Source organism: Sus scrofa, chromosome 7 (assembly GCF_000003025.6).
Source record: "Sus scrofa isolate TJ Tabasco breed Duroc chromosome 7, Sscrofa11.1, whole genome shotgun sequence".
NCBI classification, from domain to species: domain Eukaryota; kingdom Metazoa; phylum Chordata; class Mammalia; order Artiodactyla; family Suidae; genus Sus; species Sus scrofa.
This window is the reverse complement of record NC_010449.5, coordinates 20,498,157-20,515,608: the sequence shown is the minus strand read 5'-3', so window position 1 is coordinate 20,515,608 and position 17,452 is coordinate 20,498,157. Positions and strand designations below refer to the sequence as shown.

The 17,452-nt window shown below is 38.7% G+C and overlaps 1 protein-coding gene across 9 annotated transcripts in view; it reads right to left on the bottom strand.

Annotated features, from left to right (window-relative positions):
• Positions 1 to 17,452, bottom strand: part of SLC17A4 (solute carrier family 17 member 4) — a 55,417-nt gene that overhangs the window by 30,096 nt on the left and 7,869 nt on the right. For 7 of the 9 annotated variants that reach the window (XR_002345596.1, XM_021098408.1, XM_021098409.1 and 4 more), the window contains exons 3-10: positions 13,624 to 13,829; positions 12,836 to 13,069; positions 12,669 to 12,756; positions 12,163 to 12,249; positions 10,124 to 10,242; positions 9,864 to 10,025; positions 286 to 418; positions 12 to 201 (exon numbers count right to left, since the gene is read on the bottom strand). Coding sequence is in view for 8 of the 9 variants with exons in the window: in XM_021098408.1 (XP_020954067.1) it covers positions 12 to 201; positions 286 to 418; positions 9,864 to 10,025; positions 10,124 to 10,242; positions 12,163 to 12,249; positions 12,669 to 12,756; positions 12,836 to 13,069; positions 13,624 to 13,829 (1,219 nt within the window). In the remaining variant the exon portion in view is untranslated. The remainder of the gene's footprint in view (positions 1 to 11; positions 202 to 285; positions 419 to 9,863; positions 10,026 to 10,123; positions 10,243 to 12,162; positions 12,250 to 12,668; positions 12,757 to 12,835; positions 13,070 to 13,623; positions 13,830 to 17,452) is intronic. The other 2 variants (XM_021098410.1, XM_013977488.2) reach the window with 1 other exon arrangement.

The following is a 17,452-nucleotide window of genomic DNA, read 5'->3' as shown; positions in this document are numbered from 1 at the left end:
GGATACTGGACCTGAACTGAGCTTCTGTGAGGATCAGGCAAAGGAGTCCATACCGAGGAGCAATATCCATGAAGTTGATTAGGGCTCCTGATTGGACAATGCTTTTGAAGGAAAAAGCCAGTATCAAGAAGGCGATGGTGGCGCCAAAGCTGGATCTTACCCAGAAAAGGGACACAGTGAATGCAGATGGGATGACAACCCCTGGGGCAGGAGAACAAACACAAAGTGAATAGGAGGCTGCCCTGAGTATCCCATATCCACCCCTGTATCCACCTCAGTTCTTACCTATGACAGTGAAGAGTTTCCTGATGGTATTGAGTCTGAGGATTTTTCTGGAGAAGAGATAATCTGCCAATAGACCTCCAAGGACAATGCAAATATAGGCAGAAACATATGGCAGGGCTGACAGGATCCCATTCTGAGAACCAGAGTCGAGATAAGGTACATGGCTCACTACCCCCATCATGACACAGACTGATCCCTGGGTTCACTGTCTACATCTATAGCTTTCCTTTATATACACATCACCTTTAATACAAATTCCAGTTACTGGAATGAGCAAATATAATTTTAGTACCTGAGGAAAAATATGCATACAGTTAAGTTTGAAAAAAAATGGACTAATGCTTGATATATATGAATTATGTGGAAATAGATATTAAAAAGAATAAAACTCAGTAAAAAAATAGTCAAAGGATAGCAATATACAATTTACAGAAACAAAAGTAATTCCTAAACATATTACAATGTATCCAACCTCATAATAGTAAAACTACTGTGAAATACAATCTTACATGGACAAAACTGGCAAAAATGCAACAGTTTTTTGAAATGATCTGTGGTGATGCTAGGGGAAATCAGGCACTTCCAAATATTATTAATGCCCTATGAAGGGCAATTTGACAATAAATATAAAAGTTTATAGGGGAGGGAGATCCGGATGGTGGAGTAGAGGGATGCAGAGCTCACCACCCTCCATGAGAACATCAAAAATACATCTACCTGTGGAGAAATTCTCACTGGAGACTGGTGACTACAAACTCATATACAACCAAGGCTGTAAGAAAAGATCTACACTTTGGGAATTGGGAGAGAATTGGTCAGATCAGGACTTGCACCTCCAGAAGAGGAGAGGGATTACACAGGCTCAGAGATCCTTCCTGGGAGTGAGTGGTGAGAACCACATACTGAGTGCTCCAGCCCTGGGGTCTGACACCAGGAGGACAAGTCCCTTAAGTTGTTTGAAAAACAACGGGACTGATCACAGGACTGTAAGAAACCTACTCCACTTATGAACAGCATGCACATACTTGCTTACTCTCAAAAAAAAAAAAAAAAGTCAGAAGAAGCAGATTAAAACTGACAGGAACTCTGGCTGGTTTCCCACCACTGCCCCCAGTGCACACTCTAGGCTAAGCAGAACACCTGCTCCAGCCTCACATGTTCCCAGTGAAGCCCACACTGGGAAGAAGGCTGCCATGGCCAAGGAGAATGTGTGGTTGTGAGGGAAAGATGGAGGTTGGACTTAGCAGAGCATCTGAACATTGCTGGTGCCTTCAAAGGCAATGGATCAGGAGTGGTCCAGGACTCTGATGCCAGGACCACCACAGCCTGCGCCCCAACCTACACTGAGCACCCACTTCAGCTCCTCTTGCTCCAGCACTATTCCCCCTTAGGAAGAGGGTACACACATGTAGTGAATGGAGCCAGCTCAGACCAACCCTCAGGGCTTCTGACTCAGAAGCTTGGGAACTATCCCCACCCCAATAGTGTGCTGTGGGCCACCAAACCAAGGAGAGGCCCTGGCTCACAACTACTCTTGCTCTAGCCTCTCCACCTCCAGCCCTACCTCCTACCCAGGTGGCAGTTGCCAGCACACCCTGGGGGAAGACTTGTGTTCATGTGCAGACTGAATAGGGATGCTTCTACACAAAGACTCCTTCAAATCTGGGGTAGGTAACTGTTCTACCTAATTTCATGAAGACAGCAAAAGTAAAGGAAAATGAAACAATAAAATAATTTAATTCAAATGAAGGAACAAGAGAAAACTGAAAAAAATAAATAATGAAATAAAAATAATGTATAAGGGGAGAGTTCAGAGTACTAGTTGTAAGAATGCTAACTGAATTAGAGAAAAAAATATATGAATACAGTGAAAATTTTAACAAGAAAGTAGAAAACATAAAAAAGAACCAGCCAGAAATGAAGAATACAATAACTGCAATGAAAAATACACTAGAAGGAATTAACAGCAGTCAAGGTGATACAGAAGAATGCACATGTGATTTGGAAGATAGAATAATGGAAATCACCCAACTAGCTGCACAAAGGGAAAAAGGAGAAGAGTTTTAAGAGAGCTCTAGGATGACAATAAGCAAATCACGGCATGTCCTAGAAGAAGAAAGAAAAGTGTCAAAAATATATTTGATAAAATCATGGCTGAAAACTTCCCAAATCTGAAGAAAACAAATGTCCAGGTACAGGAACCACACAGTGTCCCAAACAAGATGAACCCAAACAGACCCACACCAAGATGTATCATAATTAAAATGACAAAAGTTAAAAAGAGAACTCTAAGGGCAGAAAGAGAAAAGTAGAGTCATACACAAGGGAATCCCCATAAGATTATCACCTGGTTTTTCTTCAGAAACTGCAGGCCAGAAGGGAATGGCATGATATATTTAAAGTCCTGAAAGGGAAAATCTGCAACTTAGGATACTCTACCCAGAAAAATTATCATTTATAATTGAAGTATAGATGAAAAACTACTCAGACAAACAAAAACTAAAAGAGTTAACACTGAACCTACCCCAAAAGAAATGTTAAAGGGTCTTTTCCAAATGGAAAAGAAAAGGCTGAAAGAAGTAAGAATCTATAGAAAAGGAAAAATGCTACTATTAAAGGGATATAGTAAAGGCTGTGGAGCAACCACTTGAACTTAAATGACTACCATTTTAAAAGTAGATATAGGTAAACATACATGAACCTGGTATATGTGAACATGGTGATCAGAAATCAGAAACTTACAATAGATGCAAAAATATAAGAGAGAAAGAACACAAGCATACCACTAAAAATCATCAAACCATAAGAAATAAAAGAATAGAGAAGAATGACAAAAACAACCAGGAAAAAAATTTTAAAATTGCAGTAAGTACATGCTTATCAAATGTCAGTAGATTGAATGTTTCAATAAAAAGGCACAGAGTAGCTAATTTGATTAAAAAACAAGACCCATCTATATGCTGCCTACAAAGACACTTTTCAGAACTAAAGACACACACAGACTAAAAGGGGATGGAAAAAGATATTTCATGCAATTGGAAATGATAAAACAGCAATACTCAGAGTTCCCGTGGTGGTGCAGTGGTTAACGAATCCAACTAGGAACCATGAGGTTGGGGGTTCGATTCCTGGCCTTGCTCAGTGGGTTAAGGATCTGGCATTGCCATGAGCTGTAGTGTAGGTCTCAGATGCGGCTTGGATCCCATGTTGCTGTGACTCTGGTGTAGGCCAGCAGCTACAGCTCTGACTGGACCTCTAGCCTGGGAACCTCCATATGCCATGGAGAGCAGCCCCAGAAAAGGCAAAAAGACAAAAAAAAAAAAAAAAACCAGCAATACTCATATGAGACAAAATAGATTCTAAAACAAAGTCTGTAACAAAAGACAAAGGCATTATATAATGATAAATGGGCCAATACAAAAAGATATAACACTCTTTAACATATATGCACCTAACATATAAAGCAAATATTAACAGACATAAGGGGGGAAATTGAAAACAATACAGTAATAGTAGGGAACTTTAACACCTTACTAACATCAGTGGATAGATCATTCAGACAGAAAATCAGTAAGGAAACAGTGATCTTAAATGACACAATAGGCCACTTAGAATTACATTTCATCCAAAAAAAAAAACAAAACAAAACAAAACAGAATACACATTCTTTTCAACTGCACGTGGGACATTCTCCAGTATGGATCATATGCCAGACTAGAAAACAAATTTTATCAAATTTAAGAGGATAAAAATTATACCAAGCATTTTTCTGCAACCACAATGGTATGAAAGTAGAAATCAATTATGGGAAAAACCTACATGTGGAGGCTAAAGAACATGCTACTTAAAAAATCAGTGGGTCATTACAGAAATTAAAGAAATCAAAAAATACCTTGAGACAAATGAAAATGGAAACAACACTCCAAAATCTAGTCTCTGCATGTAGGTTTTTCACATAATTGATTCCTAGTTTCATACCATTTTGCTTTTAGAAAAATGCTTGATATAATTTCTATCCTCTTAAATTTGATAAAACTTGTTTTATAGTCTGGCATGTAATCCATATACTGGAAAATGTTAGCAGAAGGAAGGAAATAATAAAATCAGAGAGGAAATACATAAAATAGAGACCAAAAATAAATTTTAAGAAAACAATAGAAAAGATCAATGAAACCAAAACCAGTTTGTTTGAAAGAATAAACAAAATTGATAAACTTTTAGCCAAACTCATCAAGAAGACAAAGAGAGAGGACTCAAAACAAAGTAAGAAGTGAAAGAGGAAAAATAACCCCCGACACCACAGAGATACAAAAAAATCGTAAGAGAATACCATGAACAGTTATATGCCATTTGGACAACCTAGAAGAAATAGATAAATTTCTAGAACATACACGAATGAACCAGGACTAGACAATCTGAACAGACCAATAATTATTAGTGAAATTGAATTCGTAATAAAAAAATATATATACTCACAGTAACATAAGTCCCAGACCAAACATATAAAGGAGAGCTAACACTGATCTTTCTCAAACTATTCCAAAAAATTAAAGAGGAAGGAACACTTCCACATTCAATGAGGTCATCATTACCCTGATACCAAAACACAAAGACACTATTAAAAAAAAGAGAAAATTATAGGCCAATACTCTGATGAATATGGAAGCAAAAAACCTCAACAAAATATTAGCAATCCAAATTCAACAATATATAAAAAGGATTGTACACTATGATCAAGTAGGATTTATTCCAGAAATGCAAGGATATAAGAGTGATTCAATATCTACAAATCAATGTTAAACATCACATGAACAAAGGGTAGGATAAAAATCAATCATTTCAATAGATGAAGAAAAAGCACGTGGCAAAATGCAACACTCATTCATGATAAAACCTCTCATCAAAGCTGGTATAGAGGGAACATATCTCATCATAATAAAATCCATTTATGACAACCCACAGCTAACATCATACTCAATGATGTTAAAATCAGGAGCAAGACAATGATGCCCATTATTGCCTCTTCTATTTAATATAACTTTGGAAATCTAAACCACAGCAAACATACAAGAAATAAAAGGCATCCAAACTGGAAAGGAATAAGTAAAGCTGGTACTAGTTGCAGATGACATGATACTACATAAAGAAAACCCTAAAGCCTCCAACAAAAACCCATTAGAACTAATAAATTAAGCAAAGTTGCAGGACACAACATTAAGATAGAGAAACCTGTTGCTTTTCTATATATTAATAATGAACTATCAGAAAATTCAAGAAAATCTCATTTACAATTGTATCAAAAAGAATAAAATACCTAGGAATAAATTTAACCAGGAAGGTGAAAGACCTTTACTGTGAAAGCTTATACTGTAAGATAATGATAAAGGGAATTTAAGCTGATACAAACAAATGGAAAGATATTGCATATTCATGGATTAGAAGAATTAATATTAGTAAAATGATCATAGTACCCAAAGCAACGGACATATTTAATGCAATCACTATCAAAATATCTATGACATTTTTTTACTGAAATAGATCATATAATTCCAAAGTTTATATGGAATCACAAAAGACCCCCAAATAGTCAAAGCAATCTTGAGAAAAAAAAGAACTAAGGTAGAGGTATCATGTTGCCTGATTTCAGACTATATCATAAACCTGCAGTAAGCAAAACAGTATGGTATTGGCACAAAAACCGACACATAGACCAACAGAACAGAATAGAGAGCCAAGAAAAAGGAAACTATGGAAAAAAGGAAAAGTCAGCTTACTGAATGGGAGAAAATATTTTCAAATGATATGACTGACAAGGGGTTAATTTCCACAATATATAAATAGCTTATAGAACTCAATATTTTAAAAAATCAATTAAAAAATGGGCAGAATACCTGAATCTACATTTTTCCAAAGATATGCACATGGCTAATGAGGACATGAAAAGATGCTCACTGTTGCTAATCATCAGAGAAATGCACATCACAACCACAATGACATATCATCCATTACCTGTCAAAATAGCTATCATCAAAAAGACTCTAAGAGTTTCCATTGTGGCTCAGGGGAAATGAATCTGACTAGTATCCATAAGGACACAGGTTCCATCCCTGGCCTCTCAGTGGGTTAAGGATCTGGCATTGCCATGAGCTATGGTGTAGGTTGCAGATGTGGCTGTGATGTAGGCCAGTGGCTACAGCTCCAATTCAACCTCTAGCCTGGGAACCTCCATATGCCATGGGTGCAGCCTTAAAAAGACAAAAAAAAAAAAAAAAAAAAAAAAGTCTGCAAATGTTGAAGACGATAGGAGAGAAGGGGACCCTAGTACACTGTTGGTGGGAATGGAAATTGGTGCAGCCACTATGGAAAATGGTATAGAGGTTTGTCAAAAAACTAAAAATAGAACTACCATATGACCAAGCAATTCCACTCCTGGATATATATCCAAAGCAAATGAAAACACTAAATGGAAAAGATAAACACACCCCTGTGTTCATAGCAACAGTTTTTACAATAGCCAAGAAGGAAATTGTGTCCTTCAGCAGATGAATGGATAAGGAAGTTGTGTATATATAAAATGGAATGTTACTCTCAGCCATAAAAAGAATGAAATTCTGGAGTTCCCGTCATGGCGCAGTGGTTAACGAATCCAACTAGGAACCATGAGGTTGCGGGTTTGGTCCCTGCCCTTGCTCAGTGGGTTAAGGATCCGGCGTGCCATGAGCTGTGGTGTAGGTTGCAGATGTGGCTCGGATCCCACGTTGCTGTGGCTCTGGCATAGGCCGGAGACTACAGCTCCGATTAGACCCCTAGCCTGGGAACCTCCATATGCCGCAGGAGCGGCCCAAGAAATAGCAAAAAGACCAAAAAAAAAAAAAAAAATGAATGAAATTCTGCCATTTGCAACAACATGGATGGAACTATAGGGTATTATGTATAGTGAAGTAAGTCAGACAGTTGAAAAAAAAACACTGCATGTTATCACTTATATGTGAAATCTAAAAAATAAAATGAATGAATGTAAAAAACAGATTCACAGACATAAAGAACAAACTAGTTATTACCAGTGGGGAGAGAGAAGGATGTAGGGACAAGATAGGGGTAGAAGAATAAGAGGCACAAACTACTATGTAAAAAATAAATAAGCTAAAGGATATATTATACAACACAAGGGATATAACCAATATTTTATAATAACTTTAAATGGAGTATAATCTATAAAAATATTGGATCACTACGCTGTAGACCTAAAACTAACAAAATACATAAATCTTCTATTTTAAAAATATGTATATATATATATATATATTTATAATGCATTTACTCTTGATTCAGATATGTAGAAATTTACAGAACTAATTGTACAAATGTATGACGAATGAACAAGGTTCTCACTGCAGCATTGCTCAATGATTGGAAATAACCCAAATGTTGTTTAACAAATTTATCATGTACTAATAGGAAAAGATCCCCATTGTACAGTATATGAAGAATACCAACTATTTTGTAATAACCTGTAAGGGAAAGGAATCTGAAAAATAAACTAAATTACTTTGCTGTATACCTGAATTTAACACAAAATCGTAAATCAAATATACTTCAATTTTAAAAAAGAATACCAAGGCATTCCTATTGTTGCACAGTTGAAGTGAATCTGACTAGTATCCATGAGGATGTGGGTCCCAACCTTGGCCATGCTCAGTGGCTCGATGATCCAGCATTGCCATGAGCTGTAGTGTAGGTCGTGGATGCAGCACGGATCCCCCATTGCTGTGGCGTAGGCTGACAGCTGTGGCTCTAATTTGACCCCTAGCCTGGAACTTCCATGTGCTGTGGGTATGGCCCTAAAATGTAAAAAAATAAAAATAAAAGAATACAAACATGTACAATATGTAATGTTTCATGCAAAATAAAAGTTGGCAAAGTAAGAATATATGTTCATGTATGCTTGCATTATCATAAACAATGGAAAAATATATAATAAATTAATTAAAAAATAGTTATCTGTGGAATGAGCTGGGAAAACAGGGCAGGTTGGAGACAGGAATGAAAGTAAGATTTTTCACTCTTTATCTTTTCACATAGTTTTTAAAATGTTGAACCCTGTTACTATCAATTCAATGCCAAAATTAAAAAGCTATTAAAGAAAACGTAAGGGAAAAAGACCATTTTTTGTTGCATGTAATCCAAACAATGAAAAGGATCTCACTGTTACCTGGTCTAAGCTGTTTATTTTACAGATGAATAAACCAATGTCACCACAAGGTTATGCAAGTTTCTGAGAAAAATACTCTGAGAGCAATGCAAATCCAGATGTCTTGACTTCTCAAGCTGGGAAAACTCTACTGTCTCTTTTCAACTTTGTCCTTCCCATCATTCCCCCATCCTCCTTTTCCTTAGCCTTGGCCTCTGAGGATAAAAAGCTCACCCTGCTTCACACCAGGGACCAATCATTTCCAAAAGCTAGCCTCAGGGTGTCTCACTCTCAGTACTGGTATTCTGCTTGTCTGGACCTCCTGTGCCCTGAGCCCCTGGACCGTGGTTCTGATTTCATTGCCTGCTTCTGGCCCCCATCCTCCTCTGGGAAGACTCAGAGTTACTCTACCCTTGGGCTTTCTGATCTTAGTACCTCCAGCCTGCTTGCATGTATGCTCCCCAGACTCTGAGAAGGTCAGTTCTCTGTTGACCACTTAGTGTGGTTTCACCAGATAAGTTAGTCAACATGAAAGTACTGCTTTTTGAGTACAAAGAACAAGAATGAAACACTAATCCAAATACAGGTGAACTGTCACTAACAAGCCAGTTTTGAGGCATTCATCTGATAGGAACTGACAGCCTCCTATCAGTTGATCAGAGCATTTGTTCATTTTGTGAAAAATCAGAGAGCTATAGTCATATATGCATTTTTCTCTATATGTTACACTCGAATAAAATGTTTTTTGGAGTTCCCATTGTGGCTCAAGCAGAAATGAACCTGACTAGTATCCAGGAGGATACGGGTTCTATTCCTGGCCTCACCCAGTGGGTTAAGGATCCAGTGTTGCTGTGAGCTATAGGTCACAGATGCGGCTCAGATCTGGCATGGCTGTGGCTTAGTCTGGGAACTTCCATATGCCACATCTGCTGCCCTAAAAAAAAAAATCTAAGAAAACATTATCTACAGGATTTTTGTACAACTTCTACTTGGGGCTTTAGGTCTATCATAGTGTCTTATTTTCAACATGTGTTTATGCTTCTCTGTCTCAGCCTTCTTGAAGGAAGACTTTGTTTTGTTACTGCTTTATTATTTATGCTTCTTCTAGATATTCTAGTATCTTGTTTGCAAATGTTGATTGGATTGAACATAAAATTTTTGCAAAATTCCTTTAAAATATATTATATTCTACGAACCATCAAGTTGACCTAGAGCCTTAACACTCTGCCACAATAAGCAGTAGGACATATTAAACTGAATCAGAATTCAATTGAATCAGGTTGCATTTCCCCTATGAGGAGCCTTGGCCTAAGACCATGAACAGAGGAGAGATAGAGAATTGCATTTGAAGCAACAGAAGAACAGAATGAGTTTTCTCTTTACTTACATCTCTGATGTTAACTTCAAGTACAGAGCTGATGTATGTTGGTGTGTATGATGTTATAATATAATAATACCAGTAATCAGTGAAGTAAAAGATGAGAATGCTCCAGAGTGGTAGGGATTTGATCATAGCCTTAATGGGAAGAGACCAGCCTGGTGGAGAATCCTGAAAAAAAGTACATATCGATATCCCATCTCTGAAGACCAGAGCTTTTCTCAGTCATCCAGACATAGGGAAATGGCAGAGGGGTTTCACCAACACACCTCCTGAGCCAGTGAACAGACGATGTATTCCTTCTCACTCGTGCTGATAAACGGATGATTCATGGGATCATCATAAACGAGAGCAAACCAGAGAAAAGAAGAGAAACAGCCAATTGCACCTAGGAAAAGAATATTTAGCACAGGATTGGAGTTCTAGCAATTTGACTCTGCTCTGATACGATTGCTGCGGTTGTACAGAATGGCCCCAGTACTCCACTCCTCCCTGCATCCACCCCTTGCATAGCCCCATCATAGGTGGAGGGTGCTTCCTCATCACCTGACTTTGCTCTTAGCCATGTAACTTGCTTTCATCAATGGCATGGGCAGTTCAGAGCTTAGGAAGCCCTGGGTTTGTTCACTTGTCCTCTTGAGTCTTAGCCACTAGTATAGGAAGAACATGCTCCAGCTCCATTGTCCAAAGTAGATGAAACACCCAGAGAGCAGAGCTTCCCAACTGTCCCACAAAACTCAAAGATTAAATGACTGTTGTTTAAAATCACTGAGTTTGGAGAGGTCTTGAAATGCACCATGATTAAGACTGGATCTCATTGTGAAAAGTTATTACTGTGTTTGCCTCGTGTGCTTCAAAATACTGTTACTATTGAAGTACTAGTCAGCACCTCTCCTACTAGACATGCTTCTGCAAAATTTAGGTCATCATTCCATCTTTTCTTATCTATCTCTAGCACTTAAGTGTTAGCAGAAGTACATGTATGCAGCAGATTATACAGGTGATTTCTGGATATGGAATGAAATTAATCCTCAGTAAAGAAATTTTCTCTAATACATATATTACTGCAGTGTTGGACAATTCAACATTTATTGCTATTGAGTGGAAGTGCAATGCATCTTAAAATTCCCTTCTTAGAATCTTAAGAAAGTTGAGAGTTCACTTGCTAGCTTGTTCTTTATATGGTCCTGCACAAATACAGAATACCCGCCACACACCAGGCATTTTGCTAGATGTTGAGACTATAAGGATATAAAGACACAATTTTGTCATCAAGGAACTTAAAAGCAAAAGTTAATGAAAGAGATGAAAGTTAGTACTATTGCACATTGAGGATGGATGATGTTAACATTGGTTCAACAAATACTTAGTGAGTTCTTATTTTGTACATACTGCTTACTATTTCTCAAAACCAGGAGCACAGTAAGCCTCTCTCATTACTCGAAAATTTTATCACCTGTCTTTTGAAGTTTCCATGACAGAGCCTTTGAAGGTTGATATTCTATAGCAATCAATCTTTTATAAATTTTTTTTCTAGTAAGTGTATTGGCCTGACGTTATAGGAGCCCTGGATTTAGGAGTATTAGCCTCTAATGAAAACACCAGTGGGAATTATTGCTTCCACTGGAATCAGGCAGTTTGCAGATGGGATTCCAAGAGAACATTTCAAAAGTCAAATAAACACAAACATTAGCTAAAAGCATCTGGGAAGATCCCACTCTGGGCTGGGTAAAGACAAAAATTTGAAGTGGAAGAATATTGCCTCTGGAATGTTTCACATATCTTTAGAAACTTTTCACAGCATCTCTCTATGCAGCATGTACACTCTGGAGGCCTCACATGATCAACTCTGTCCTGCCGCCTCTACTGGTTGATTCTCTACTCCAATTAATATGTTACCTATAATTAGGTCACATTCTTATAATTTTATGTTTATAGCAATAATAGAAGAAATTTAAAAGAATGTATTAAATAAATAGCATAACTAAAAACAATCCCCCCAAGATTACATTTTCAGCATCTTATGAAAGAAACCCCTCTGAGGTCCTTGTGGGTTCAATTTAGAAGCAGGAAGGAATGTTATGCTGCCTTTAGAGTCATCAGGTTATTCTAAGTACACACTCAGAATATTGAAACAAATGTCATTTGCAAGATTCACAACATGATTATTTCTGAACACTATCATCTTTAATTTTATAAATATCTATACCTACTAGGATTTGGTTAACCAGAGATGACTTTCCTCATAGAAATCATGCTGAGTAGTCTCTGTCCTAAAATCAGACGTATTTGAAAAGCACAAACTCACCAAAGATATAGAAGATAGTAGGCCATCCTAGGGTCTGGCAGAGGAAACCACCAATAAAGAGGATGGTGCAGGAGCCCAGCACTGATCCTAAACAGAAGAGATGAGGATGAGGATGTTCTGAGTGCTTCATACAGATTGACTTCATCACAGAGCTAAGTTGCAACCCAGGCTACCTAGGTACAGATTCTGCTCTTCCACTCAGTAGCTATGTGATTTTGGACAAGTTATTTGTCTATTTGTGTTTCAAATTCCCTTATTGTGAAATGAAAATAATTATATATAACTAAGTTGCAAGATTGTGCTAAAGCCAAAATGAAATTAAAAGTATTTGCAAGAATGTTTGGCTGCCCAGAGGCATTTGGTTATGACCAAGAAAAATAGCATAGGGTATCGCTTTAGAGCAAGGAGACAGAGTAGTTAGGATGTGATGTTTGGCTTCTGTTGCTAGGCCCAGACAGAGTACTCGTGGACAGTGCACATAAGGTGACAATTAGGATATCAATTACCTGATACACTAAGTGTGATGAGTTGACTCCTTTCCAGTGGTGGAGCCCATCTGGTCCAGATGGAATACTGACTTGTTAATACCATAACCTGGAAAAAAGTTGATTCTTGGCTGACTGAGGTCATTTGGGAACTTATATTCTACTTAAGAAATATTTTAAACAGGTACCTGGGCTATGCCTTGGACAATCCGTAGGACAATGAGCCAAGTCACTCCAGTATCAGCTGCTAGTGGAATGAAGAGGTTCAGGACTGAGCTAATAAGTAAGCAAGCACTAGTCAAGTACTTGACTCCAAACATTTCAGCCATATATCCACAGGGGATTGGTGCCAAGAAAGAGCAATAGTTGGGTGAGCTGAGGATTATTCCCTGGATTTCAGGACTCCAGTCGTACATAGCAGCCTTAATGACAAAAAGAAGCTCACTGTTTATCTTTGGCTAGAGAGTTGACAATTTTTATTGTGAGGACTTAAGAGTAAGAGAAAATGCTAATTCCTTTTCTCTCTCTCCAGTTCCTCCAATCTACAAACCTAAGTATATACTCAACATACCCTTTCCTCTTACATGGTTTCCTCAGTTACAAAATTACCTGGCCAATTAGAATATAAGAGCCTGTAGAAAAAGAAAACCTAGAAACAAGAAAGCATCATAGCCAAGGAAATGAAAAAAAAATATGTGAAGGAAGAAAGAGGAAGTAGACTTAAATCTGTGAAACTTATTTTGTGGTGATTTTTGCCATTGTAGGGGAAGGAATTAACCTTAACTAAATGGTAAAAATCTGCTTCCTTCATTCTAACTTTAGTCACTAGTTATACTTATCAACACTGTCAAGATAAACTCTCAAATACATACTTTGTTTTTGTGTAATATGGTTCTTTGAACATAGTAGACAGTAAATATATAACTCTTTAAGTTGAAACATTTGGAAGAAATAACCAGAGACTCATTAAACTTACCACTGCCTTAACTTCCTTCAGAGTTTCATTCCAGTTGTCCTGGGAGTCAGTGGGTGGCCCTTCTATAGAGGCATTGAGTGGGGTGGGCAGAGCTGTGTTGTTCACCATAGCTGGCATAGCAATGCTCATGTTGATTTGTTGGGTGGAAATTGAAAAATTACAGAGATGCACGATAAGGGCCAGCCCATGACGCACTGAACAAAAACCTGAGACAAAAGGGTACAGAAAGTCAGGGTACAATCAGGGTGCTTTTCTCCCACCCTTCCTAATTCTGAAAGCGGGAAAAGATTGCCATTTGTCTAGAAGAAAAAGTATAGAGAGAGCAGACCTTACTCTCTAGTTATCTGGCAAACATGTATACCCCCCGGGAGTATAGGGGAGTATAGTCCTTCGGAACCATTACTCAACCAAAGACAAAGAATGTATGGGATTTTCCAGAGCAAGCATTAAGAAAGAGTTTTCAGGGCTGCCGTTGTGGCTCAGTGGGTTAAGAACCCACCTTGTGTCTGTGTGGATGTGGGTTCTATCCTTGGCCTCACTCAGTGGGTTAAGGATCTAGAATTGCCCCACAAGTTGGGGTATAGATCACAGTTGAAGCTTGGATCTGCTGTGGCTGTGGCTGTGGCTGTGCATAGGCTGGCAGCTGCAGCTCCAATTAGATCCCTATCCCAGGAACTTCCATATGCCTCAGGTGTGGTCCTAAAAAGAAAAATAATAATAATACATTTTAAAAAAAGAAAGAAAAGACAGAGTTTTCCAGGGAGGGTCCTGGAATGAGCTGGTGAGAGCAAGAATGGAAAGAAGTGGAGTTAGAGCAAGAATTAACTAGAAGCTGGAGTTGACTAGATATGGATAGCAAGGGAGAAAAATTGTTGGAAATGATTCCCAAGTGTCCCAAACCAGCTGGGATGGCTTTAGGCACCATATGCAAACAGGAAACATGGAAGATTAATATGTTTGGGGGCTGGGAAGAGATGAGATTTGAAAGGCAGGCTAGGTTAGGCTAGAGAAGTAGGTAAACACCATGTTGATCTGTAACCTAGGCTTGCACAAAATTTGCCAGTGGTCCATGAGAATTCTGGGGTTATCACGGGGGTTGAGTCCAGATACATTAGTTTGACAACAGCTGGCAGGATGGATTGAATATCTCTGGAGAGAAATCCCAGAGGTATAACACATGATCACTGTCACCAAGTCATGTTGGTGCCCCATTTCCTGGTTCCTGCAAGGGAGCACATATAGTTCAAGTGGCCAGCACTGTCCCCTGTTGTGTAGGAATACTCTTGTCAAATTCAAGGAATTGACAGATTCCCCACCTTTGATTTTAACTCTGATAGCATTTAGTTGAGACTCTCTCCTCCCCCATCCACAAAATTTACCCTAGAATTTTTTTCAATATCATATTGATATGACAGGTTAAACTATTGAAGTATCAGTCAGCACCTCTCCTGCTAGACATGCTTCTGCAAAGTTTAGGTCATCATTCCATCTTTTCTTATCTATCTCTAGCACTTAAGTGTTAGCAGAAGTACATGTATGCAGCAGATTTCATTCTGGATGTGGAATGAAATTAATCCTTAGTAAAGAAATTTTCTCTAATACATATATTACTGCAGTGTTGGACAATTCAATATTTATTGCTATTGAGTGGAAATGCGATGTTGATTTACTTCATACATTCTAAGCTTTTTTTTTTAACTCTTGGGAACTTGGAGAAATTGAAAATGAAAATATTCTTTGATTTCCCGAGATAAGATAAGCACAGCACTATAATATAAGGGTTAATAAACCAACCAGTCTAGTTTGAATCTGGATAACATATGTTTGTGTCTGGATGATTTAAATGAGTTATTCTATGCTTGAGTTCCTGCTCCTGTAAAATGGAGATGATGCTGGTTGTACCTTCCTTGAAGGATTGTTGTGTGGATTCAATGAATTAAACCGTATAAATTGCTTAGAACAGTGTTTGATGCCTCATTATGTGATCATCTACTTTTTTACTTACCATATACATTTCCTGTTTCTTTGTGCTCAAGTATTTACATAGGTCCATTGTCATTCTCACTCAGACCCCAAGTTTTGGACTATAAAGGCCAATCATGTGTGATTTTGTTCCCATGTGTTATAACCCTTGCAATGGTCACCTTAGCTGGTTGGAGGCCTACAGTCATGTGCTGACAATAGTGTGTATGTGCATGGCCAGGAAGCAGACAGTGGGAGGATGTCATCTTAGAAGTCTTCGCCAATTCAAGGGAAACTAACTATCCTTCCACTTTAACTCTTCAATGACATGGCATAATTTAAGAAAAGTCCTCCAAAATTTCCAGGTTAATTTCTGTAGTCATGCATGTTGTCCTCTGCTCTTTTGCACTGGCCCCAAGATGCTAGGTTGCAGATCTTTAGAGAGACTGGCAAGTTGTCCAGGGGCAAACATCAGGATGTGGGCATATAGTAGTTTCACCCACCATATCCTAGCACTATGGACCTCACCTTGCCTTGTCTTGAGGCCTGTGGTCTACAAGCTGAGAAAAGAGGCTGTCGCTCTAAGTCGGGGAGCATGAGCTGGGGCTTCACAGCACCCTCTCTTTTCCTCCCAGTAACACTGGGGCATGCTCCAAGGATGAGTTTTGTCTGCTCTTGGCATCCTCTCTAATTCATCCAAACTGCATTAAATCTATCAATGAGCCATAGAGTTTATAGTGTGTGGTAGGAATAATTCCCAAATTTTAACCTAAATGGAGATATTTCTCAAAGGGTTTTGCTTGTTTTATTGATTTCTGTGACTTTTAGAAGGGGATAGTATTGTAGACTCATCTTTAGGGGACATTCCTAATGCAGTCGGGGGTACATTTACCTCCATGTAGGCTTTTGTTAAGGAGCAGGGAAGCAGTATTCATTGTTGTATATTAATTCTCACTGCCATCCCTGCCCTTCTAAGTTCTTTACAGTAATAGAAAAATCCCAGGAAACCTACATGCAAGCAGGATTCCAATAGTGAAGGAATTCAGACAAGGTCTGAAAGGTTGAGCACAATGAGAAGCCACTGTACACAGAGGCAGCCACAGACAGGACTATGAGGATCAGTGATGGTAGACAAGGGGGTTTTGACTGTGACTTGTGGGAATCCTCCTGGAAATCACCCACCCTGTGTTGCACAGGAAGGCTAGCAGTGTCGCATTCATCCTACACTTTAGGATCTCCTAAAGTGACTAAACTGACTCTTGTTTCCTCAGCCTCCCAAAGTCTCTGGACTATTTCCAGCCCCTATATTAAACCCCTTTTTTCTTGAAGTTCCTAGAGTGACTTCTGTTTATCTGGTCGAATGCAGGCAGAAGCTCATGGGCCTCAGGGAGGAAAGGGGTTAGGAAGGTCAATGTGATGTCTGTTCCTACTCTGGCTCCTGAACCCTTAACTGAGCCTGAGAGAGAGAATTGACTCACTTTCTGGCAGAACCTAAAGGTCCAGCTTTTTTCACTCAGAATCTCTAAGAATAGAGGAATAGAACCCATGTGGCCAGATGTGACACATAGTAGGGGGAGGGGAACACCTGGATTTGATTCTGTATCTCGGAAGAACAGTCATGCTCAGCAAAGACGTCAGTAGCCTTTGTTTTTTTTTTTTGTTTGTTTGTTTGTTTTGTCTTGTTTTTTTCACTGTGGATTTGTTTATTCAGACATAATTGGCATGGGTCTGGCCAAAGCACAGTTTCATTCTTTGTCTAGTCCATAGCCTTTGGGGGTACTGGTGCTGGGGGAAAGACCCAGCAGTGTCCTGAGAATGTGATACAGAAGAACCAGCAGTGTCCAGTAAGAATGGGCTAGAGAGAGAG